This window comes from Nerophis ophidion, linkage group LG19, assembly GCF_033978795.1.
Source record: "Nerophis ophidion isolate RoL-2023_Sa linkage group LG19, RoL_Noph_v1.0, whole genome shotgun sequence".
In the NCBI taxonomy this organism is placed as follows: Eukaryota; Metazoa; Chordata; class Actinopteri; order Syngnathiformes; family Syngnathidae; genus Nerophis; species Nerophis ophidion.
This window is the reverse complement of record NC_084629.1, coordinates 20723812-20751285: the sequence shown is the minus strand read 5'-3', so window position 1 is coordinate 20751285 and position 27474 is coordinate 20723812. Positions and strand designations below refer to the sequence as shown.

General features: G+C 37.7%; 1 protein-coding gene across 3 annotated transcripts in view; it reads left to right on the top strand.

Annotated features, from left to right (window-relative positions):
• LOC133538161 (kalirin-like) overlaps nt 1-27474 on the top strand; it is a 259495-nt gene that overhangs the window by 72658 nt on the left and 159363 nt on the right. For all 3 annotated transcript variants that reach the window (XM_061879521.1, XM_061879520.1, XM_061879519.1), the window contains exons 2-13: nt 3402-3476; nt 10229-10343; nt 13099-13291; nt 13358-13531; nt 16855-16938; nt 17039-17170; nt 17240-17362; nt 22021-22143; nt 22212-22403; nt 22527-22658; nt 22756-22854; nt 24659-24790. In XM_061879521.1, the coding sequence (XP_061735505.1) occupies nt 3402-3476; nt 10229-10343; nt 13099-13291; nt 13358-13531; nt 16855-16938; nt 17039-17170; nt 17240-17362; nt 22021-22143; nt 22212-22403; nt 22527-22658; nt 22756-22854; nt 24659-24790 (1574 nt within the window). The remainder of the gene's footprint in view (nt 1-3401; nt 3477-10228; nt 10344-13098; nt 13292-13357; nt 13532-16854; nt 16939-17038; nt 17171-17239; nt 17363-22020; nt 22144-22211; nt 22404-22526; nt 22659-22755; nt 22855-24658; nt 24791-27474) is intronic.

The window sequence follows — 27474 nt, the reverse complement described above, 5'->3', positions numbered from 1 at the left end:
TACAACTAATGGATTTTGATACCTTTTGCCATCTTATAAATATGCTAACTTCTCCTTTGTTAGCATGCTAATGTTGTTTTGCTAATGTTAGCATGCAAACATTTAATGCTAGAATTTTATCACATTTTTCTATTTGAACCTAGATGGATTTTGATACTTGGCGCCATCTTATACGTATGCTAACTTTTCCTGTGTTATCATGTTAACATGAGCAGGCTGATATTAGCATGCTAATGTTTTAAACAGCACATTTGGTAAATGTGTTTATTTACACCTAAAAATTATTGACTTTTGATACTAATTTTTCTATGTTTTCCTGCTAACGTTAGCATGCTAACATTATATGCTGGTATTTTAGCTAATATGATTACATATATATACACACAAACACTATCAACAACTTACTTACTTTACTTTGTGTGTGTGGGTTTGAAAATCAAGTTTGACAGTTTCCTGTGTGGGGACACACACACACACACACACACACACACACACACACAAAGTAAACGTGCTGTTGATGTTGGCAGCAAATTCACTTTTCACTTTTCCTTCCTCTATTTCCCAGAAACATAAACAGTTTTCTATGCTAATCAAAACAAATGTACGGTGAAAGTCATCTGTCGTGTGTGTGTGTGTGTGTGTGTGTGTGTGTGTGTGTGTGTGTGTGCGTTTGTGTGTGTGTGTGTGTGTGTGTGTGTGTTTGTTAGACAAAAGAAAAAATGTGTCAAACGAACGTAACACACCACATGGTGGCGCTGTTATTAAACCATAAACTTTTGACCCCATAAGTTGGGTTGGCTTGAAATTTCTCACACAGCTGAATGGGCTGGGCAAAACACTGTGTTGTCAGGGCTTAAATAGGGGGTCCTGATATCAGATATTGGTTCGATATCAGCAAAAAAAACATACGTAATGTGAAAGCGTGTTTACTTGCACTGGGAATCGTTACAACTTTGTACGGAAGGGGGCGCTGTGCATAATAAACCATGGATTTATTATAAATCATGGATTTTCATACTTGACGCCATCTTGGAAGTATGCTATCTTGTGCTATGTAATCCATCAATCCATCCATCCATTTCTACCGCTTATTCCCTGGATGGGTTCTATGTTATCATGCTAACATTAGCATGCTAATATTTTATGATAGCATATTTGCACATTGTATTAGTTTAAACCTAAAAATCATGGATTTGCATATTTGGGGTCATCTTGGATGTTTTCTAACTATTTAATTGTTATCATGCTAACATTAGCATGCTAACATTTTATGATAGCATATTCGCAAATAAATTGATTAAACCTAAAAATCATGGATTTTCATACTTGAGGCCATCTTGGAAGTATGCTATCTTGTTCTATGTAATCCATCTATCCATCCATCCATTACTACCGCTTATTCCCTGGATGGGTTCTATGTTATCATGCTAACATTAGCATGCTAATATTTTATGATAGCATATTTGCAAATTGTATTAGTTTAAACCTAAAAATCATGGATTTGCATATTTGGGGTCACCTTGGATGTTTTCAAACTATTTCATTGTTATCATGCTAACATTAGCATGCTAACATTTTATGATAGCATATTCGCAAATAAATTGATTAAACCTAAAAATCATGGATTTTCATACTTGGGGCCATCTTGGATGTATGCAATCTTGATCTGTGTTATCATGCTAATATTAGCATGCTAGCATTTTTTGATAGCATATTTGCAAATAAATCAATCAAACCTAAAAATCATGCATTTTCCTACTTTGGGCCATCTTGGATGTATTCTAACTTTTTAAATGTTATTATGCTAACATTTTATGATAGCATATTTGCAAATAAATCGATTAAACCCAAAAATCATGGATTTTCATACTTGGAGCCATCTTAAAAGTATGCTATCGTGTTCTATGTTATCATGCTAACATCAATATGCTAACATTTTCCATCCATCCATCCATTTTCTACCGCTTTCATACTTGGAGTCATCTTGAAAGTATGCTCTCTTGTTCTGTTATCATGCTAACATTTTATGATAGCATATTCGCTCATTTTATTAGTTTAAACGTAAAAAACATGGCTTTTGAAACTTGATCCCATTTTAGAAGTATGCTAACTTCCCTTATGTTAGCATGCTTATGTTAGCAGGCTAGCATTTTATACTAGCATTTAATCTAATGTTCTTTCAAGCGTGAAAAAATAATTGATATGCTACTTGGCGCCTCCTTAGTATGTTAACTTTTCCTATGTTGTCATGCTAACCTCATGCTAGTGTTCGTATGATAACGTTTTATGCTTGTATTTTAACTCATTTTAATAATTTTTCACCAAAGAAAACCATGGATTTTAATACCTGGTGCCATTTTGAAAGTATGCTGACTTTTCTTATATTAGCATGCTTACGTTAGCATGCTAATATTTTATACTAGCATTTAATCTAATGTTCTTTCAACTGTAAAAAATCATTGATTTGTTACTTGGCACCTCCTTAAAAGTATGTTAACTTTTCCTATGCTGTCATGCTAACGTCATGCTGGTGTTAATATGATAACGTTGTATGCTAATATTTTAGCTCATTTTAATCTATTGCACTGAAGAAAACCATGGATTTTGATACCTGGTGCCATTTTGAAAGTATGCTGACTTTTCTTTTGTTAGCATGCTAACATTTTATACTAGCATTTAATTTAATGTTCTTTCAAGCGTAAAAAATCTTTGATATGCTACTTGGCGCCTCCTTAAATGTATGTTAACTTTTCCTATGTTGTTATGCTAACATCATGCTAATGTTAGTGTGATAATGTTTTATGCTAGTATCTTAGCTCATTTTAATCATTTTGCACCAAAGGAAACCATGGATTTTGATACCTGGTGCCATTTTCAAAGTATGCTGATTTTTCTTGTGTTACGCTCGCATTTTAGCTAATATGCTTACATGGATGTGTATATGTTAGCATGTGTTGCAAAGTACTTCCAGCACAGGCTGTAGAAGGCGCCACACACGGTTTGGGTTCCCAAATCTTCCCATTGAAAGTACTTCTTGCATGGTGTGGAGTATGTGGGTCACGTTAGCGCTGCGCAGGAAGTGCGATGAAATATTTGTGGGGCACATCAACATGTGTGAAGACATGCAGGGACAGCAGCCAGAAAATCCAAGCGAGGATTTACAAACATTCATCTTTGGCTCAGCGGGAACATTTTTTTTGAATGTCGGATTACGAACCGCAATCCGCGGCGTTGAACTGGGAAAGTCAAAAGAAGAATTATGGGCAAATAATCACCAAATTTGGCGAAGGCGCTTCTGTCAGCGCGCTGTTTCCTTCCCTGGAATGTTGATCTGATAATTGGATTAATGATCAAATGCTAACTGACGGTCTCTTTGTTCTTGATGTTGTGTCTTGCCGCAGGCTCTCTGAGGACTGAAGGCGTCAAGGCGTCTGATGTGCTTCCCGTCTTGAAGGAGAAAGTGGCGTTTGTGTCCGGTGAGTGTGCGAGGAAACCAGCAGAACAGGAAGTGTCACTTGTACTCAAATATTCATCCGACTGGACAAGTCCTGTGTCAGCATGTTTTGGACAATAAGAAATATGTCTCAGGGGTCCCATAAAAGTGCATTGTTACTGCGTCCTACTGCAAAACCCAATTTTGTATGCAGGCTAATGAGCTATGTAAGAAGTACTGCTGTGTACTTGCTACACTTTTGACATAAACACTGGAATTATAACATAATAGATCAACAACAATGTAGCATTTAGGAGTAGGACATGGTGACTCAAACGTTAGCAACTCTAGCATAGCTATGTGAGCTACATGCTAACATTACATTTTAACACTACTATAGATTAGTAACTTTAGCATAGCTATGTGAGCTACATGCTAACATTACATTTTAACACCACTCTACATTAGTAACACTAGTATAGCTATGTGAGCTACATGCTGACATTACATTTTAAACATCATTCTAGATTAGTAACACGAGCATAGCTATGTGAGCTACATGCTTATATTATGTTGTAACATCAAACTAGGTCAGCAATACTAGCATAGCTATGTGAGCTACATGCCAACATTAGGTTTTAATGTCATGCTAGGTCCAACCTGGGCAAATTAAGGCCCGGGGGCCACATGTGGCCCGTTAAACTTTTCAATCTGGCACGCCGGACATTCCCAAATAGTATTTTTAGACCTTTAAGAGGGAAATTGTAGCTGCCAGTATGATGTGCAGTGCTGTTTTATAATGATCGTAAGTCTTCAACTATACTAAGTATTTCAATGGTTGAAATCTGCTCTTTTGCATGATATACTAGTTACCATGGTAATCTGATTAGTTACTATGCTAATCTAATTAGTTACTATGGTAATGTAAGTCACAGCAGCTCAGACGAGGCACCAAGCAGTGTGGGTGGGGAGCGTTTCCACAGAGTGTTTCCAGAGCCTGAAATGCGTGTGTCAGGAACAGACACAGAAGGAGATTTTTACAATATATTCATATACATCAGATTTTAGTTTTTTGTTTTTTTTACCATTTGCGTTCCTATTTCGCTGTTTGTTGCATTTTTGTTGTGTTTCACTTGATTGTAAAATATGTGGATGGAGAGGGGGTGTGGCATTCATATGTGGTCAATATTCCGTGTTTTATCGTTCATAGTTAATATTGTAAATCCCACATTCTTTATTTTAATGTACATTCTTGGTGTATCATACAGTAAAACAATGTAAAATTGCTTTCCGTTTTTTAAGGCGGTCTGTCATAACATTTTTAGCATTCGATCTGACATTATTGCGGGGTTTTGTATTAGTGTTCCTAAAAATAGATATACCGGCCCCCAGAGACATTTTTCTCTCTAAATTTGGCCCCCGAGTCAAAATAATTGCCCAGGCCTGTGCTAGGTTATCAACACTAGCATAGCTATTTGAGCTACATGCCAACATTTTAACATCATACTAGGTTAGCATTCCTAGCATAGCTATGTGAGCTCCATGCTTACATTACATTTTAACACCACTCTAGATGAGTTACTTTAGCATAGCTATGTGAGTTTCATCCCAACATTACACTTTAACATTATTCTAGATTAGCAACACATAGCTATGTGAGCTACATGCTAACATTATGTTTTAACGTCATGCTAGGTTATCAACACAAGCATAGATATGTGAGCTACATGCTAACATTACATTTTAACATCCTCCTAGGTTTGCAACATTAGCATAGCTATGTGAGCTATATGTTTACATTACATTTAAACACCACTCTACATTAGTGACTTTTGCATAACTATGTGAGTTACATGCAAATATTACACTGTAACATTATTCTACCCCGTTTCCATATGAGTTGGGAAATTGTGTTAGATGTAAATATAAACGGAATACAATGATTTGCAAATCATTTTCAACCTATATTCAGTTGAATGCACTACAAAGACAAGATATTTGATGTTCAAACTCGTAAACTTTATTTCTTTTGGCAAATAATAATTAAACTAGAATTTCATGGCTGCAACACGTAACAAAGTAGTTGGGAAAGGGCATGTTTACCACTGAGTTACATCACCTTTTCTTTTAACAACACTCAATAAACCTTTGGGAACTGAGGAGACACATTTTTTAAGCTTTTCAGGTGGAATTCTTTCCCATTTTTGTTTTATGTAGAGCTTAAGTTGTTCAACAGTCCGGGGTCTCCGTTGTGGTATTTTAGGCTTCATAATGCGCCAGACATTTTCAATGGGAGACAGGTCTGGACTACAGGCAGGCCAGTCTAGTACCGACACTCTTTTACTATGAAGCCACGCTGTTGTAACAAGTGACTTGGTATTATCTTGCTGAAATAAGCAGGGGCGCCCATGATAACGTTGCTTGGATGGCAACATATGTTGCTCCAAAACCTGTATGTACCTTTAAGCATTAATGGTGCCTTCACAGATGTGTAAGTTACCCATGCCTTGGGCACTAATACACCGCCATACCATCACAGATGCTGGCTTTTCAACTTTGCACCTAGAACAGTCCTGATGGTTCTTTCCGTCTTTGGTCCGGAGGACATGATGTTCATCGTTTCCAAAAAACTATTTGAAATGTGCACTCGTCAGACCACCGAACACTTTTCCACTTTGCAGCAGTTGATCTTAGCTGAGCTCGGGCCCAGAGAAGCCGTTTCTGGGTGTCGTTGATAAATGGCTTTAGCTATGCATAGTAGTTTTAACTTGCACTTACAGATGTAGCGACAAACTGTAGTTACTGGCAGTGGTTTTCTGAAGTGTCCCTGAGCCCATGTGGTGATATCCTTTACACGCTGATGTCGCATTTTGATGCAGTATTGCCTGGGGTAGCGGAGTTTCGTTATATCATCGCTTATGTTCAGTGATTTCTCCAGATTCTTTGAACCTTTTGATGGTATTATGGACCGTAGATGATAAAATTCCTAAATTCCTTCCAATGGATGTTGAGAAATGTTGTTCTTAAACTGTTTGACAATTTGCTCAACCATTTGTTCACAAAGTGGTGACCTTCGCCCCGTGTTTGTTTGTGAAATACTGAGCATTTCATGGAAGCTGCTTTTATACCCAATCATGGCACCCACCTGTTCCCAATTAGCCTGAACACCTGTGGGATGTTCCATATAAGTGTTTGATGATAATTCCTCAACTTTATCAGTATTTATTGCCACCTTTCCCAACTTCTTTGTCACGTGTTGCTGGCATCAAATTCTGAAGTTAATGATTATTTGCAAAAAAAAATGTTTATCAGTTTGAACATCAAATATGTTGTCTTTGTAGCATATTCAACTGAATATGGGTTGAAAATGATTTGCAAATCATTGTATTCCGTTTATATTTACATCTAACACAATTTACCAACTCATACGGAAACGGGGTTTGTATTAGAATTAAACATCATGCTAGGCTGGATTCAACTCTAATTGTATTCAAAGACACGTTCACGTCGTACGTCAACCCTCTTTTGCACAGATAACGATTCGTAAATTGAATTCCATTCATGTGCCAAAATAAGCCTGAAGTTTTTACCTCCTGATGTAATAAAGACTCAGGAGTCCAAAGTGCTTTTTATCAGGAGCAAAACCCTCGCTAACGACTGTTAAAACTGTAGTTTAGCAGTCTTTGAAATCAAAGCAATCTTTTTTTTGTGTGTGTGTGTGTGTGTGTGTGTGTGTGTGTGTGCGTGCTACACACACCAGCCCTGAAGTTGTCATTAGCATATTTCTTTGTGCTGCGCTTAATGTCAGCGCTCTTTTGTCGCCAGAGACGTGTCCTTTTTGCAGGGCTGAACCCAAATCTGGTCTTTTGTGTCCAACAGTTTGTACAAATCCACTTTTTCGTCGGGAGTCCTAATCACAAAGTACTGCGCATACACCAGTATCACCTCCTCGTACTTGAAGTACTTTTCATCTCATTCTGTTTGTGTCCTTGTTCTTTGCAAGACATCAGAAAAACATGAACATGAATAATATCAGAAGTGAGCCTTAGTCGCAGCACCAAGACCAAAACCAAGACTTTGGTCAGACATGATCGCAAAATGGACACGGAAGATGGCTGGAGCTTTTCCCACAGCAGACCAAATGTGGCCTGCAGAAAAAAACATTAACTGGGACCAAAAAGTCCTTCTGGTCTCTGCTGGATTTGTGGCCGGCAGGAAGCGTGCAGGAAAAACATCTCGCGTAAGACCAACATGACTTATGTGGACCTCTGCCATGTGGCAGGCGTTCATGTGAGCGTGCCAAAGCTAACTGATATGCGAGAAGCACTCAAGCGTCACACTCCATGGCGCAGCTGTGCTGGCCCAACAACCAAATCTGAATTAAGGACTAAATATGACCCATTCATCCATCCGTCTTCTTCTGCTTGTCCCGGGTCAGGTCCCATGGGGCAGCAGCCTTAGTAGAGAAGCTCAGACTTGCCTCCGTCCAGCCACTTCGTCCAGCTCCTTCCAAGAAATCCCGAGGCGTTCCCGGATCAACCGGGACACATAGTCTGTCCAACGTGTCCTGGTCTCCTACTGTTCGGACCCGTCCTAAAAACCTCCCGAGGGAGGCGTCTGGGGGGCATCCTGACCACAGGCCCGAGCCAACTCATGACAGAACCTTTAGCCTTATCTCCAAAGGAGACGCTTAAAAACATAAACTTGTACCCGTGATCTTGTCCTTTCTGTCATAAATCTAAAGATCATGACCATAGGTGAGGATAGGGACGTGAATCGACCGGGAAATTTAGAGCTTTGCCTTCCAGCTGAGCTCCGTTTTCACCATGACGGTCCGACGCAGAGTCCACATGCTGCTGATCTCACAATTCACTCTTCCCTCACTGTCCATGTGGTACTTCAACTGCTCCACTTTTAAGGGAAGATCTCATCCGCAACCTGGAGACGAAATTTCGCCCTATTTCGGGCTAAAACCATGGACCCTAATTCCTAACCCTAACCCTCTCTGGATCGGTTCGCAGCTGAACAGTTATATTTGCACTAATGAACAATAATTTATACAAAATTATATTTACTCAAAGAAAAAATATGTGCAGAAATAAGCAATATTATTTGCAGAAAAGGCAATCATTTTTCCAAAGATTTAACAATCGTATATGTAATAATATGTATATATAGTATGTTTGTATTATCAAACAGCAATTTTGTATTATTACAATATAATATTAGCAAAATATTAACCATAGTATTTACCTTAACAACATTAATGTTGCAATAATAAACAATAATATTTATGGTAATAAACAATATTATTTGCATCAATAAACACAAATATTTGCATTATTAATGAGTACCTTTAATAATAATAGTGTTTGCATTATTAACAATAACATTGCTTTAATAAACAGTTATATTGCAATAATGAACAACAATTTTTACAAAAATCATGTTTACAAAAATAAACAATATTTTACATCAATAAACAAAAATATTTGCCAAGTAAATTGTAATTATGGGCAACAAATAAACAGTATTTGCAAAAAAGACAATCATATTTGCAAAAATTTAACAATCATACTTGTAACAAAAATCAATATTGTTTTTGCATTAATAAACAATAATATTGTATTAATAATTCATATAATTTGCAAAAACTAAACATCATGTTGGCGTGAATTATCAATAATATTTGCAATAAAAAACAATGTTATTTATATCAATAAGATTTGCAATAATTAACAATAATATTTGAATTAATAATTGATATTTGCTATAATAATAACCCATCCATCCATCCATCATCTTCCGCTTATCCGAGGTCGGGTCGCGGGGGCAGCAGCCTAAGCAGGGAAGCCCAGACTTCCCTATCTCCAGCCACTTCGTCTAGCTCTTCCCGGGGGATCCCGAGGCGTTCCCAGGCCAGCCGGGAGACATAGTCTTTCCATCGTGTCCTGGGTCTTCCCCGTGGCCTGTTTCAATATTTAACAATAAACAGTTATATTAAAATAATGAAGAGTATGAAACAATATATTTACAAAAATAAACAATGATATATTCCATCCATCCATTTTCTTCCACTTATTCCCATTTTGGGGTCGCGGGGGGCGCTGGCTGGCACCTATCACAGCTACAAACGGGCGGAAGGCGGGGTACAACCTGGACAAGTCGCTACCTCATCGCAGGGCCAACACAGATAGGCAGACAACATTCACACTCACATTCACACACTAGGGCCAATTTAGTGTTGCCAATCAACCTATCCCCAGCAATGATATATTTAAAAATAAAATATAATTTGTGCAAAAAATAAACAGTATTATTTACAAATCATATTTGCAAAGATTTAACACTGTGTTCATATTTAATAGCATGTTTTTTGTATTAGTAAACAATAATATATTTATTCATAAATTATATTTGCGTTGCAAAAAATAAGCATTTGCAAATAATTCAAAATATTTGCATCAATCAACAATCGTGTTTGCAATAAATACAATATTATTTAAATTAATAATTGATATCTGCAATGATAATACTATTTTTATGAATAGCAATAATACGTTTAAGTAATAAAAAATAATATTCACAATAATATACAGTATTATTTGCAACAATGAACAATAATTTGTACAAAAATAAACAGTATAATTTTAAAAATCAAACAATCATATTTGTGATGATAAAAAATAATATTTACAATAATTAACAATAATTTTTACAATAATAAACATATTTGCTACACTAAACACTAGTTTCTGCAATAATGACCATGATACTGTTTATTATTGTACACAGGTGGGCGGGACAAACGAGGAGGTCCGATCCTGACGTTCCCGGCAAGAAGCAACCACGACCGAATAAAGCAGGAGGACCTGCGGAGGCTGGTCACGTACCTGTCCACAGTCCCCAGGTGCGCGACAAGCAGGGGTGCCAAATGGCGGCGGGATGAAGCGGGCAGCTTTTGATGCTGGTCCTGGTTGGTGTCGGCCGAATCAAAGCAGCAGATGGAGCCAGTTTAGATTTGCATGGGCATGAAAGCACTCGAGTGTTGGCAGCAGAACCACAGACGGACTCACTTCAAGCCTCTTTAGTCCCAGGGCAGGAACTGACCCGATCACTTGGCACGTTTTCACTTCACGGTCAATGATTCAAATAATGTCATTCATACAAGTGTCTCGCGTCTGGTTCAGTCCCTGGATTTGTGATGCCCCAGGATCCCAAACCTGGGTCGTCGGGCATGAGAGATGAGCGTGCTGGTTGCCAAGCTAAAAGCCCGTCAACTTCAAATATTTTGTTACTTAACCGAATAATGCCTCCTAGCATGCTAACGTTACTATGCCATCTTTTTTTTGGGCTAATTTTGCATGTATTCACCTCAGCATCAAATATCTTGTTACTCGACGAATCAATACCTCTTTGCATGCTAATGTTACTATACTATATTTTTTTGGGCTAATTTTGCAAGTGTACAAGTCAGCGTCAAATATTTTATTTGATGGAAAGATACCTCTTTGCATGCTAACGTTGGTATGCTAGCTTTTTTTTGTGCTAATTTTGCAAGTATACACCTCAGCCTCAGATATTGCATTTGACGGAATGATACCTTTTTATCATGCTAACATTAGTATGCTACCTTTTTTTTTGGCTGATTTTGCAAATGTACAAGTCAGCGTCAAATATTTTATTTGATGGAAAGATACCTCTTTGCATGCTAACGTTGGTATGCTAGCTTTTTTTTGTGCTAATTTTGCAAGTATACACCTCAGCCTCAGATATTGCATTTGACGGAATGATACCTTTTTATCATGCTAACATTAGTATGCTACCTTTTTTTTTGGCTGATTTTGCAAGTATACACCTCAGCGTCAAATATTTTGTTACGTGACGGAATGATGCCTGTAAGCATGCTAATGTTAGTATGCTAGCTTTTTTTATGAGCTAATTTAGTAGGTCTAAGCCTCAGTCATATTTTGGTATTTGATGCAGGGTAGCATTTTAAACAATTTTTTTAAGGTACACACCTCAGAGAGAGATATATTTCTGTACTTAACACGTTATAGTTAGCATTTTGCATGCTAACATTATCATGCTAGCTTTTTTTTAGCTTATTTAGCAGGGTTACACTTTAGTGTGGTATATTTTGGTATTATGTGATCCTAACTATGAGCATGCTATTGTGAGTATGTTAGCATAGTACTGTTAGCATGCTAGCTTTCTTAGCTCATTTTGCTCATCTTTTTTGTCACTTGACGCTATCTAACAAGCGTGCTAACTGTTAGCATTTCAGTCCAGTATAGGCTCTTCAACAAAACTTCGACTACAACCGCATTTTGTAGTTCTTTGAAAAAAGTCCAGATCAGGGGTCACCACCTCGGTGCCCGCGGGCGCCAGGTCGCACGTGAGGACCAGATGAGTCGCCCGCTGGTCTGTTCTAAAAATAGCTCAAATAGCAGCACTTACCAGTGAGCTGCCTCTATTTTTTAAATTGTATTTATTTACTAGCAAGCTGGTCTCGCTTTGCTCAACATTTTTAATTCTAAGAGAGAAAAAACTCAAATAGAATTTGAAAATACAAGAACATTTTTGAAAGACTTGGTCTTCACTTGTTTAAATAAATTCATTTATTTTTTTACTTTGCTTCTTAGAACTTTCAGAAAGACAATTTGGAGGAAAAATACAACCTCAAAAATCATTTTAGTATTTTTAAACACGTACACCTTTTTTCCTTTTAAATTCATTCCTCTTCTTTCCTGACAATTTAAATCAATGTTCAAGTAATTTTTTTTTTTTAATTGTAAAGAGTAATAAATACATTTTCATTTAATTCTTCATTTTAGCTTCTGTTTTTTCAACAAAGTATATTTGTGAAATATTTCATTAAACTTATGATTAAAATTCAAAATAATTATTCTGGCAAATCTCTAAAATATGTAGAATCAGATTTAAATCTTATTTCAAAGTATTTTGAATTTCTTTTCAAATTTTTGTTCTGGAAAATCTAGAAGAAATAATGATTTGTCTTTGTTAGAAATATAGCTTGGTCCAATTTGTTATATATTCTAACAAAATGCAGATTGGATTTTAACCTATTTAAAACATCAACATCAAAATTCTAAAATTAATCTTAATCAGGAAAAATTTACTAATGAGTTTCCAGAAATTATTTTTTTAATTTTTTCAAAAAGATTCGAGTTAGCTAGTTTTTCTCTTCTTTTTTTCAGTTGAATTTTGAATTTTAAAGAGTCGAAATTGAAGATAAACTATGTTTTCCTGTTTTCTCCTCTTTCAGACTGTTCAATTAAGTGTTTTTTTCATCATTTATTTTCTACAAAAAACCTTCCGTAAAAGGAAAAAAAATGTACAACGGAATGACAGACAGAAATACCCATTTTATATATATATATGTATATATATAGATTTATTTATTAAAGGTAAATTGAGCAAATTGGCTATTTCTAGCAATTTATTTAAGTGTGTATCAAACTGGTAGCCCTTCGCATTAATCAGTACCCAAGAAGTAGATCTTGGTTTCAAAAAGGTGGGTGACCCCTGGTCTAGATATTGCTCCGGTTTTGAGGGTGAACACGCAACCTTTGAATTGTCAGTCTGTGGTTCTCCGTGGATCCCCGGTTCTAGAATCAAACAAGTTCTTGTTCTGTGTGCAGCGAGGATGTGTGCAAGCGAGGCTTCACTGTCATCATCGACATGCGCGGCTCCAAGTGGGAGTTGATCAAACCTCTCCTGAAGACCCTGCAGGAGTTCTTCCCGGCGGAGATCTGCGTGGCGCTCATCATTAAACCCGACAACTTCTGGCAGAAGCAGAAGACCAACTTTGGGAGCGCCAAGTTTTCCTTCGAGGTGGGCGTGCGTGCGTGCGTACGTATGTCCAGTATCTCCAGCTGACATGTTCCTGGGTCCCACCAGACCAGCATGGTGTCAGTAGAAGGTCTGGCCAAGCTGGTGGATCCTTCACAGCTGACGGACGACTTCGAAGGCTCCTTGGACTACAACCATGAGGAGTGGATGGACCTCCGAGTCTCCCTGGAGGAGTTCATGTCCAACGCTGTTCACCTGCTGTCCAGGCTGGAGGACCTGCAGGTGACACCATTAATGGATGAATGGGTGAAGCTGATTTATGGAGTGATTGATACATGGATGGACTGATTATTGGATGACTTCATGGATGAATTAGTGGCTGGAATAAACTGCGGTTGACTAGATAAATGAATGAATTGAACTATATATTGTTAAATCAAAGCCATCAAATGTTTTTCTTAATCCACAAAACTCATTCATTCATCAGTAGTTGCTACATGCATATACCCAAATATTAATCAGTTCATTGGGTCTTCTACAGATTGAGGAAGATGAGGTTGAATGAGTGGATGAACAATTATATCGCTGGCTGGCTGGATTAATTGGTGAATAGATCCATGAAATAATGAATGAATGAATCCAAAAATGGTTGGAAGGTTGAATTACAGGATGAATCCAACAATAGATGATAGGATGAACTGATGAATGAATTGCACCACAGTTGGAAGGATGAGCGGATGCTTTTTTAATGGAGGAATCCAATAGTGGATGGAATGATGAATGTTTTAATAGATTAATCCAACTGTAGTTTGAATGATGAATGGATGGATGACTTTGTGGATAAATCACACAATGATTGTAAAGATCAATGGGTAAATGTTTTAATGGATTAGTCCAAAAATGGTTGGAGGAATGAATGAATGTTAATATGAATGAATCCAACAATGGATAGAAGGATGAGTGAATGGATGCAGGTTTTGATAGATGAATCTCATAATGGAACGATGAATAGATGAATGAATTGATGTATTAATCTAACAATGGATGGATTAATTACTTGAAGTATGAATCCAACAATGAATGGAAGGATACATTAATGGATGACTTGATGTATGAATCCAACAACGGTTGGAAGGATGAATGGATAAATGACTTGATGTATGAATCCAACAATGGATGGAAGGATACATTAATGGATGACTTAATGTATGAATCCAACAACGGTTGGAACGATGAATGGATAAATGACTTGATGTATGAATCCAACAATGGATGGAAGGATACATTAATGGATGACTTGATGTATGAATCCAACAACGGTTGGAAGGATGAATGGATAAATGACTTGATGTATGAATCCAACAATGGATGGAAGGATACATTAATGGATGACTTAATGTATGAATCCAACAACGGTTGGAACGATGAATGGATAAATGACTTGATGTATGAATCCAACAATGGATGGCAGGGTGAATGGACAGATTCATGTTTTAATAGATTAATTTCGCAATGGATGAATGCATTGATGTAGTAATCCAACAAGGGAGGGAAAGAATCATGATTTAATAAACTAATTACACAATAGATGGAAAAATGCACAGATTAATGACTTGATGTATGAATCCAACAATGGATGAAGGATGAATTGATGAATGACTTGATGTATGAATCCAACAAGGGTTTGAAAGATGAATGATTTGATGTATAAATCTAACAAAGGATTTATACATCTAAAAAAGGATGAATGGATGAAGAACTTGATGTATGAATACAACAATGATTGGATGTATCCAACAATAGATGGAAAGATTAATGGATGAATGATTTGATGTATGAATCCAATAGTGGATTCTAGGATGAATGGGTGAATGAATTGATGTATGAATCCAATAATGGATGGAAGGGTAAATGACTTGATGTGTGAATCCAACAGTGGGTGGAAGGATGAATGACATGATGTCTGAATCCAACAGTGGATGGAAGGATGAATGACTTGATGTATTAATCCAACAATGGAATGGAAGGATAAATGGATAAATGACTTGATATATGAATCGAACATTGGAAGGATGAATGACTTGATGTATGAATCCAACATTGGATGGAAGGATGAAAGGATGAATGATTTGATGTATGAATCCAACAATGGGTGGAAGGATAAATGGATAAAGGACTTGAAATATGAATCGAACATTGGAAGGATTAATGACTTGATGTATGAATCCAACATTGGATGGAAGGATGAAAGGATGAATGATTTGATGTATGAATCCAACAATGGGTGGAAGGATGGATGGATAAATGACTTGATGTATGAATCCAACAGTTGAAGGATGAATGACTTGATGTATGAATCCAACATTGGATGGAAGGATGAAAGGATAAATGACTTGATGTATGAATCCAACAATGGATGGAAGGATAAATGGATAAATGACTTGATATATGAATCGAACATTGGAAGGATGAATGACTTGATGTATGAATCCAACATTAGATGGAAGGATGAAAGGATTAATGATTTGATGTATGAATCCAACAATGGGTGGAAGGATGGATGGATGGATAAATGACTTGATGTATGAATCCAACAGTTGAAGGATGAATGACTTGATGTATGAATCCAACATTGGATGGAAGGATGAAAGGATAAATGACTTGATGTATGAATCCAACAATGGATGGAAGGATACATGGATAAATGACTTGATATATGAATCGAACATTGGAAGGATGAATGACTTGATGTATGAATCCAACATTGGATGGAAGGATGAAAGGATGAATGATTTGATGTATGAATCCAACAATGGGTGGAAGGATGGATGGATAAATGACTTGATGTATGAATCCAACAATGGATGGAAGGATGTATTGATGAATGACTTGATGTATGAATCCAATAAGAGTTTGAAGGATGAATGATTTGATGTATGAATCTAACAAAGGATGGATGAATGAATCCAAAAAAGGATGGATAAATGAATGGATGAAGAACTTGATGTATGAATCCAACACTGGATGGATGAATGACTTGATGTATGAATTCAACAATGATTGGATGAATCCAACAGTGGATGGAAAGATGAATGGATGAATTATTTGATGTATGAATCCAATAGTGGATGGAAGGATGAATGGGTGAATGACTTGATGTATGAATCCAACAATGGATGGAAGGGTGAATGACTTGATGTGTGAATCCAACAGTGGGTGGAAGGATGAATGGATGAATGACATGATGTATGAATCCAACAGTGGATGGAAGGATGAATGACTTGATGTATTAATCCAACAATGGAATGGAAGGATGAATGGATGAATGACTTGATGTATGAATCCAACAGTTGAAGGATGAATGACTTGATGTATGAATCCAACAATGGATGGAAGGATGAATGGATAAATGACCTGATGTATGAATCCAACAGTGGATGGAAGGATGTATGAATCCAACAATGGATGGAAGGATGAATGAATTGATGTGTAATGTCTGAATCCAAGGCTGAAAGGATGAATAATGAAAGGATGAATGAGGTGTTTGACTCCAGAAGTTGTATTATTTGCTGCTTGGATTAAACATGTGTTGTTTGGTGTGACAGGAAGTTCTGTCCAAGAAGGACTTCCCGTCTGACGTTGAAGGATCTCGGGGGCTGATAGAAGAACACACTCAGCTGAAGAAAAAGGTGAGGGCCATCTGGAGGTGAAGGATGATGGCTTGGTCGTCAGAGATGAGACCAGCTGGTGTGCAGAGTGTCAGCGTGATGTCTCCTGTTCCCGCTGAAGGTGCTGAAGGCTCCAGTGGAGGAGCTGGACCGGGAAGGCCAGCGCCTGCTGCAGTGCATCCGATGCAGCGACGGCTACTCGGGGAGGAGCTCCATCTCTGGCGCTTCTGACTTCCAGAGTCTGGTGCCTAAGGTAAAGGAGAGCTTGGAAGCAGAGACCAGTAGGGAGAAGACAGAGCAGCTAAGCGGGGTGTCTTCTCAGGTGGCCAGTCTGCTGGACAAGCTGCACTCCACCAGGCAACATCTCCACCAGACCTGGCACGTCAGGAAGCTGAAGCTGGACCAGTGCTTCCAGCTGCGCCTCTTTGAGCAGGACGCAGAGAAGGTGAGCAGCGTCCATCCAAATATCTTTGTGGCGATCAAGTGCCCGCTGTCATGTGACCTAAAGGACAACATCTGCGCTATCGTCATGTGACGCAACGCTGTTAGCTGCAGCTTCCATTTATCATCTTGTCCAACATCTCCTCTGTGAAGGAAAGTATGAAGGTGGAGCTGCAACCAATCAGACAATGTTGCCTTCACTGACACACACATACTGTCTGACACTTGTGTTGCCTTCACTGACACACACATACTGTCTGACACTTGTGTTGCCTTCACTGACACACATACAATCCAAAACATGTGTTTTCTTCACTGACACTCACATACAATCTGATACACATGTTGCCTTCACTGATACACACGTACAATCAGACAATATTGCCTTCTCTGACACACACATACAATCTGACGCACGTGTTGCCTTCACTGACACACACACATATAATCAGACAATGTTGCCTACACTGACACACACATACACTCTGACACATGTCTTGCCTTCACTGACACACACATACAATCCGACACATGTCTTGCCTTCACTGACACACACATACAAACTGACAGACACACACACACACACAATCTGAAACACGTGTTGCCTTCACTGACACACACATACAATCTGACACACATGTTGCCTTCACTGACACACACACAATCAGACAATATTGCCTTCTCTGACACTCACATACAATCTGATACACATGTTGCCTTCACTGACACACACGTACAATCAGACAATATTGCCTTCTCTGACACACATATACAATCTGACGCACGTGTTGCCTTCACTGACACACACATATAATCTGACACGTCTTGCCTTCACTGACACACACACACAATCTGACACACACACACACACACACACACACACACACACACACACACACACACACACACACACACACACACACACACACACATACTGTCTGACACTTGTGTTGCCTTCACTGACACACACATACTGTCTGACACTTGTGTTGCCTTCACTGACACACATACAATCCAAAACATGTCTTGCCTTCACTGACACTCACATACAATCTGATACACATGTTGCCTTCACTGACACACACGTACAATCAGACAATATTGCCTTCTCTGACACTCACATACAATCTGAAACACGTGTTGCCTTCACTGACACACACGTACATTTAGACAATATTGCCTTCTCTGACACACACATACAATCTGATGCACGTGTTGCCTTCACTGACACACACATATAATCAGACAATGCTGCCTACACTGACACACACATACAATCTGACACGTCTTGCCTTCACTGACACACATATACAATCTGACACACACACACACACAATCTGACACTCGTGTTGCCTTCACTGACATACACATACAATCTGACACACATGTTGCCTTCACTGACACACACGTACAATCAGAAAATATTGCCTTCTCTGACACACATACAATCTGACGCACGTGTTGCCTTCACTGACACACACATATTATCAGACAATGTTGCCTACACTGACACACACACATACAATCTGACACATCTCTTGCCTTCACTGACACACACATACAATCTGACACACACAAAATCTGAAACACGTGTTGCCTTCACTGACACACATACAATCTGACACACATGTTGCCTTCACTGACACACACGTACAATCAGAAAATATTGCCGTCTCTGACACACACATAAAATCTGACGCACGTGTTGCCTTCACTGACACACATATAATCAGACAACGTTGCCTACACTGACACACATACAATCTGACACATCTCTTGCCTTCACTGACACACACATGAAATCTGACACACACACACACACACACACACACACACACAATCTGAAACATGTGTTGCCTTCACTGACACACATACAATCTGACACACATGTTGCCTTCACTGACACACATTCTGTCTGACACTTGTGTTGCCTTCTTCACTGACATACACATACAATCTGACACTTGTGTTGCCTTCACTGACACACACATACAATCTGACACACACACACACACACACGCACAATCTGAAACACGTGTTGCCTTCACTGACACGCACATACAATCTGACACACATGTTGCCTTCACTGACACACATTCTGTCCGACACTTGTGTTGCCTCCTTCACTGACATACACATACAATCTGACACTCGTGTTGCCTTCACTGACACACACATACTATCTGACAGACATGTTGCCTTCTCTAACTTACACATACAATCTGACACTCAAGTTGCCTCCTTCACTAACATACACATACAATCTGACAGTCGTGTTGCCTTCACAGAGACACACATACAATCTGATACAAATGTTGCCTTCACTGACACACACGTACAATCAGACAATATTGCCTTCACTGACACACACATACAATCTGACACATGTGTTGCCTTCACTGACACACACGTAGAATCAGACACACGTGTTGCCTTCACTGACACACACGTACAATCAGACAATGTTGCCTTCACTGACACACAAATACAATCTAAAACACGTCTGGCCTTCACTGACACACACATACAATCTGACGCACGTGTTGCCTTCACTGACACACACATATAATCAGACAATGTTGCCTACACTGACACACACATACAATCTGACACATGTCTTGCCTTCACTGACACACACATACAATCTAACACACATGTTGCCTTCACTGACACACACACAATCAGACAATATTGCCTTCTCTGACACTCACATCCAATCTGATACACATGTTGCCTTCACTGACACACACGTACAATCAGACAATATTGCCTTCTCTGACACACACATACAATCTGACACACACACACACACACACACACACACGCAATCTGAAACACGTGTTGCCTTCACTGACACACACATACAATCTGACACACATGTTGCCTTCACTGACACACACGTACAATCAGACAAAATTGCCTTCTCTGACACTCACATACAATCTGATACACATGTTGCCTTCACTGACACACACGTACATTTAGACAATATTGCCTTCTCTGACACACACATACAATCTGATGCACGTGTTGCCTTCTCTGACACACATACAATCTGATGCACGTGTTGCCTTCACTGACACACACATATAATCAGACAATGTTGCCTACACTGACACACACATACAATCTGACACGTCTTGCCTTCACTGACACACACATACAATCTGACACGCACACACACACAATCTGACACTCGTGTTGCCTTCACTGACATACACATACAATCTGACACACATGTTGCCTTCACTGACACACACGTACAATCAGACAATATTGCCTTCTCTGACACACACATACAATCTGACACATGTGTTGCCTTCACTGACACACACATATTATCAGACAATGATGCCTGCACTGACACACACACACATACAATCTGACACATCTCTTTCCTTCACTGACACACACATACAATCTGACACACACACACACACACACACACACACACACACAATCTGAAACACGTGTTGCCTTCACTGACACACACATACAACCTGACACACATGTTGCCTTCACTGACACACACGTACAATCAGACAATATTGCCTTCTCTGACACACACATAAAATCTGACGCACGTGTTGCCTTCACTGACACACACATATAATCAGACAATGTTGCCTACACTGACACACACATACAATCTGACACATCTCTTGCCTTCACTGACACACACACACACAATCTGAAACATGTGTTGCCTTCACTGACACACATGCAATCTGACACACATGTTGCCTTCACTGACACACACATTCTGTTTGACACTTGTGTTGCCTTCTTCACTGACATACACATACAATCTGACACTTGTGTTGCCTTCACTGACACACACATACAATCTGACACACACACACACACACACACACACACACACACACACACACACAATCTGAAACACATGTTGCCTTCACTGACACGCACATACAATCTGACACACATGTTGCCTTCACTGACACACATTCTGTCCGACACTTGTGTTGCCTCCTTCACTGACATACACATACAATCTGACACTTGTGTTGCCTTCACTGACACACACATACTATCTGACAGACATGTTGCCTTCTCTGACTTACACATACAATCTGACACTCAAGTTGCCTCCTTCACTAACATACACATACAATCTGACAGTCGTGTTGCCTTCACTGAGACACACATACAATCTGATACAAATGTTGCCTTCACTGACACACACGTACAATCAGACAATATTGCTTTCACTGACACACACATACAATCTGACACACGTGTTGCCTTCACTGACACACACGTAGAATCAGACACACGTGTTGCCTTCACTGACACACACGTACAATCAGACAATGTTGCCTTCACTGACACACAAATACAATCTAAAACACGTCTTGCCTTCACTGACACACACATACAATCCGACACACAAAAACTGACACATTTTGCCTTCACTGACACACACAAAAAATTGACACCCATGTTGCCTTCACCGACACACACAAACTGACACTTGTTGCCTTCACTGACACACACATACAATCTGAAATATGTGTGGCCTTCAATGACATACAAACCACATGTGTAAATCCAAAGTGAAGTAGCTCTGCCCACATGTGGCCACTATGGGGAGATGCCTGATGCTAAGCTAGGCTAACGCGAGTGCGGCTGTGTGTGCAGATGTTCGACTGGATCATCCACAACAAGGAGCTGTTCCTGCAGAGCCACACAGAAATCGGGCGAGCGTACCAACACGCCGCCGAGCTGCAGACGCAGCACAACCACTTCGCCATGAACTCCATGGTAACCCGCGCGCCAACCCCCGCTTTTGCTCCGCTGGCGCCCCCCAACTGGTTTGTGCCTCCCCGCAGAACGCCTACGTCAACATCAACAGGATCATGTCGGTGGCCGCCCGCCTGGCGGAAGCGGGCCACTACGCCTCTGCGCAGATCAAACAGATCTCGGCTCAACTGGACCAGGACTGGAAGAGCTTCGCCGCCGCTCTGGATGAGCGCTCCACCATCCTCGCCATGTCGTCCGTTTTCCACCAGAAGGCAGAACAGGTTGGCAGGAGATTGTGATTCAAGTCTGAAAAAGAACTTACAAGACGGAGGAAAAAGGCGCCACTACAGGGCGACAGACAACCAGAGAGAAAATCGCTCTAATGAAGTTTTTCTTCCCTCCAGTTCTTGTCGGAGGTGGAGGCCTGGTGCAAGGTCTGCAGCGAGGGCGGGCTGCCGTCCGAGATGCAGGAGCTGGAGCTGGCCATCCACCGCCATCAGAGCCTCTACGAGCAGGTCACCCAGGCCTACGCCGAGGTACACGCCTTGAAGAAGTCCATTTCCCGTTCCGCTGCTGCCAGAGCGCCGAATAGACCCCTTCAACTCGTTCTGATTTTCTCTCCCTGACTTCCAGGTGAGTCAAGACGGGAAAACCCTCCTGGACGTCCTGCAAAGGCCCCTCAGTCCCGGCAACTCGGAGTCCCTGACGGCCACTGCCAATTACTCAAAAGCAGTGAGTGACTCTTCTTCTGCACTTTCAGAGGAAATACCACTCGGGGTGTCTCGATCCCATACCGATATCAGTCCGGTATCACCAAAAAACAAGCATTAGATTGCACGGGCTTGGGTGTAAATTTTCCAAGGTATGGACTACTACGAGTTAGCAGCATCACATCAGCTAAGCACACAATAGCACACAAGATAGACATACCGGTACAGTTGAAAGAATAGTGTGAAACAGCACGTTTATAATAATTTTATAATTAGAATCATATAATTATTATACTTTTATAAAATGTATTATGATTATTACGTAAATTATTTCACTTAATTTATTTTATCAATGCCTTTTATGTATTATAACATGTTTATTCATACTACACACACACGCACACACACACACACACACACACATTTAATTTTTTTTCTTGAGATTGTTTTTCATCATGCAAAGTGACAAGAAGTGAAATAAAGTGTATATATTAATAATAATGTATTTTTTTTAAAGGAAATGTTCTTACTTATATGTATCTAAAAACCCTAAAAAGTAAACACTAATTTTCATAGCTGCAATATAATTATTTATTTTATTACTATTAAAATTATTTGTGTTGTGGTTTGTGCAGCCCTTTGAGACACTAGTGATTTAGGGCTATATAAGTAAACATTGATTGATTGATTGAATTATATCATTACTAACATATCATTATTATACCTTTATATAATAATTAATTAATATATATATTTTTAAAATGTTTCTTAATTGATTTTATTGTTGTCGTTTATTTGTTATAAGATGTTTATTTATAATACATATATATATATATATATATATATATATATATATATATATATATATACATATACATGTATACTGTATATGTATATATATATATATATATATATATATATAAATATATATATATATACATGTATATGTATACATATACATGTATACATATACATGTATATATGTGTGTGTATTTGTGTTTCATTTATATTTTTTCTTGAGGACATTTTGTTTCTAATCCTGCAAAGTGACCCACGGTGAAATAAAGTGTATGTATTAATGATAATGTATTTTTTTAAGGAAATCTTCCTCCTTATATTTATTTACCATTAAAGGGAATAAGCGGTAGAAAATGAATGAATGAATGAATGAATGGTATTCAATAAATCACGAGACAATATCCGTGCAAAAAAAAACCTAATTAAAAATATGCATAGTTGCAATAGTGTATATTTAATATTAATATGAAATATACACTATTGTTATATATAATATTTATTTTTTATTATTTATATAATTATTATGAGAATTTTATGATTAACATAATGACATATAATATAAGTATTTTAAAGTATATTTTTATTTTTTGTATTTTATTATGGGATATCTATTTTTTTTTCCTTCAATCATTTGCTGACTAATTAATAACAAATCTGTATGTCTATTTTTTTTAGGCGATTTTGGAGATTAGGAGATTTTGTTTGTAATTCTGCAAAGTGACTAAAAAAGTGTACCGTACTGTATATATTCATAATAATTTATAAAAGCCCAAAAAAGAAAATAATTATTTCTAATTTAGTCAATTGTCTTTTTGATTTGATCATTGTTATTAAAATTATTATAATTATTATCATCTAATTTTTATACTTTTATATAGTGTATTATAATTATTTTGTAATTATTTATTTGATTTTATTTAACTATTGACATTTATTTATTACAAGATGTTTATTAATACTATATATTTAATTGTATTTTGTAATTTATGTATTTTATTTTGTTTTAATTTTCCTAAAACCTTGTTTAGGTCCACTGTATCCTGGATGTGGTTCATGAAGTGCTCCACCATCAGCGTCGTCTGGAGAACATTTGGCAGCACCGAAAAGTCCGCCTGCACCAGAGACTGCAGCTGTGTGTCTTCCAGCAGGACGTCCAGCAGGTAAAACACACCCACACACACAAGCACACACACACACACACACACACACACACACACACACACACACACACACACACACAAAACTGCCGTTGTGTCCTTGGGCAAGACACTTTACCCACCTGCTCCCAGTGCCACCCACACTGGTTTAAATGTAACTTAGATATTGGGTTTCACTATGTAAAGCGCTTTGAGTCACTAGAGAAAAGCGCTATATAAATATAATTCACATCACATCACACACGTACACTTACACACTTGCTGTAGGTTAAAATAAAAACAAATCCTCCTCAAACTCCTCAAAAAGCACCAATCCACACAGAAACACGTGCCAGAGCAACAGGTGGCGCTATAACTGTTATGCATGTTAACCCATGAGAAGCCTCTACAGGAAGTTGCCTTGTCCCCAAATGGTCCTAAAGTGTGCGTGTAAATGTGTTGGAAGAACAATTAATGTTTAAGATGGTCAAGCAAACAAAATAAAAATGGAGAATGTGAGGATGACAGAACACCAAAAGTCATTATCACTTTTAATATTAATAGTTATCAAAACTGTTAATATTAGTAGTTATCATCACTATTAATATTAATAGTTATCATCCCTGTTAATATTAATAGTTATCTTCACTGTTAATATGAATAGTTATTATAACTGTTAATATGAATAGTTATTATCATTGTTAATATTAATAGTTATAATCACTGTTACGATTAATAGCTATTATCACTGTTATTATTAGTAGTTATTATCACTGTTTGTACTAATAGTTATCATCACTGTTAATATGAATAGTTATTATAACTGTTAATATAATTAGTTGTTATCATTGTTAATATCAACAGTTATTATCACTGTAAATATTAAGTTATTATCACTGTTACGATTAAAAGTTATCATCACTGTTATTATTAATAGTTATCATCACTGTTAATAGTAATAGTTATAATCTCTGTTAATATGAATAGCTATTATAACTGTAAATATGAATAGTTATTATCACTGTTACTATTAATAGTTATTATCACTGTTACGATTAAAAGTTATCATCACTGTTATTATTAATAGTTATCATCACTGTTAATAGTAATAGTTATAATCTCTGTTAATATGAATAGCTATTATAACTGTAAATATGAATAGTTATTATCACTGTTACTATTAATAGTTATTATCACTGTTAATATTAATAGTTGATATCACTGTTAATATTAATAGTTATTATAACTGTTAATATCAATATTTATTCGAACTGTTAATCTTAATAGTAAATTTAACTGTTAATATCAATACTTATTATCACTGTTACAATTGATAGCTATTATCCCTGTTATTATTAATAGTTATTATCACTGTTTATATTAAGTTATCATCACTGTTAATATGAATAGTTATTATAACTGTTAATATAATTAGTTATTATCATTGTTAATATCCACAGTTATTATCACTGTAAATATTAAGTTATTATCACTGTTACGATTAAGTTATCATCACTGTTATTATTAATAGTTATCATCACTGTTAATATTAATAGTTATAATCTCTGTTAATATGAATAGCTATTATAACTGTAAATATGAATAGTTCTTAGGGACGGCGTGGCGCAGTGGGGAGAGTGGCTGTGCGCAACCCGAGCGTCCCTGGTTCAATTCCCACCTAGTACCAACCTCGTCACGTCCGTTGTGTCCTGAGCAAGACACTTCACCCTTGGTCCTGATGGGTGCTGGTTGGCGCCTTGCATGGCAGCTCCCTCCATCAGTGTGTGAATGTGTGTGTGAATGGGTAAATGTGGAAGTAGTGTCAAAGCGCTTTGAGTACCTTGAAGGTAGAAAAGCGCTATACAAATACAACCCATTTATCATTTATCAGTGTTACGATGAATATTTATTATTACTCTTATTATTAATAGTTATCACTGTTAATATGAATATTTATTATAACTGTTAATAATAATAGTTATTATCACTGTTCTCTGGGGCGGTATAGCTCGGTTGGTAGAGCAGCCGTGTCAGCAATTTGAGGGTTGCAGGTTCGATTCCCGCTTCCGCCATCCTAGTCACTGCCGTTGTGTCCTTGGGCAAGACACTTTACCCACCTGCTCCCAGTGCCACCCACACTGGTTTAAAAGTGTAACTTAGACATTGGGTTTCACTATGTAAAGTGCTTTGAGTCACTAGAGAAAAGCGCTAAATAAATATAATTCACACTTCATCACTGTTAATATTAATAGTTATTATCACTGTTAATAGTTTATATCACTGTTAATATTAATAGTTATTATAACTGTTAATATTAATATGTATTCGAACTGTTAATCTTAATAGTAAATTTAGCTGTTAATATTAATACTTATTATCACTGTTGATATTAATAGTCATTATCACTGTTATTATCCATCCATCCATTTTCTACCGCTTGTTCCTTTTGGAGTCGTGGGTGGTGCTGGAGCCTATCTCAGCTGCATTCGGGCGGTAGGCGGGTTGTACTGTTGTTATTAATAGTTATTATCACTGTTAATATTATAGTTATTATAAATGTTAATATTAAAAGGTATTATCACTGTTAATATTAATGGTTTATATCCTGTTAATATTAATAGTTATCACTGTCAATATTAATAGTGATTATCCCTGTTAATATTAATAGTAATTGTCACTGTTAATATTAATAGTTATTATAACTGTTA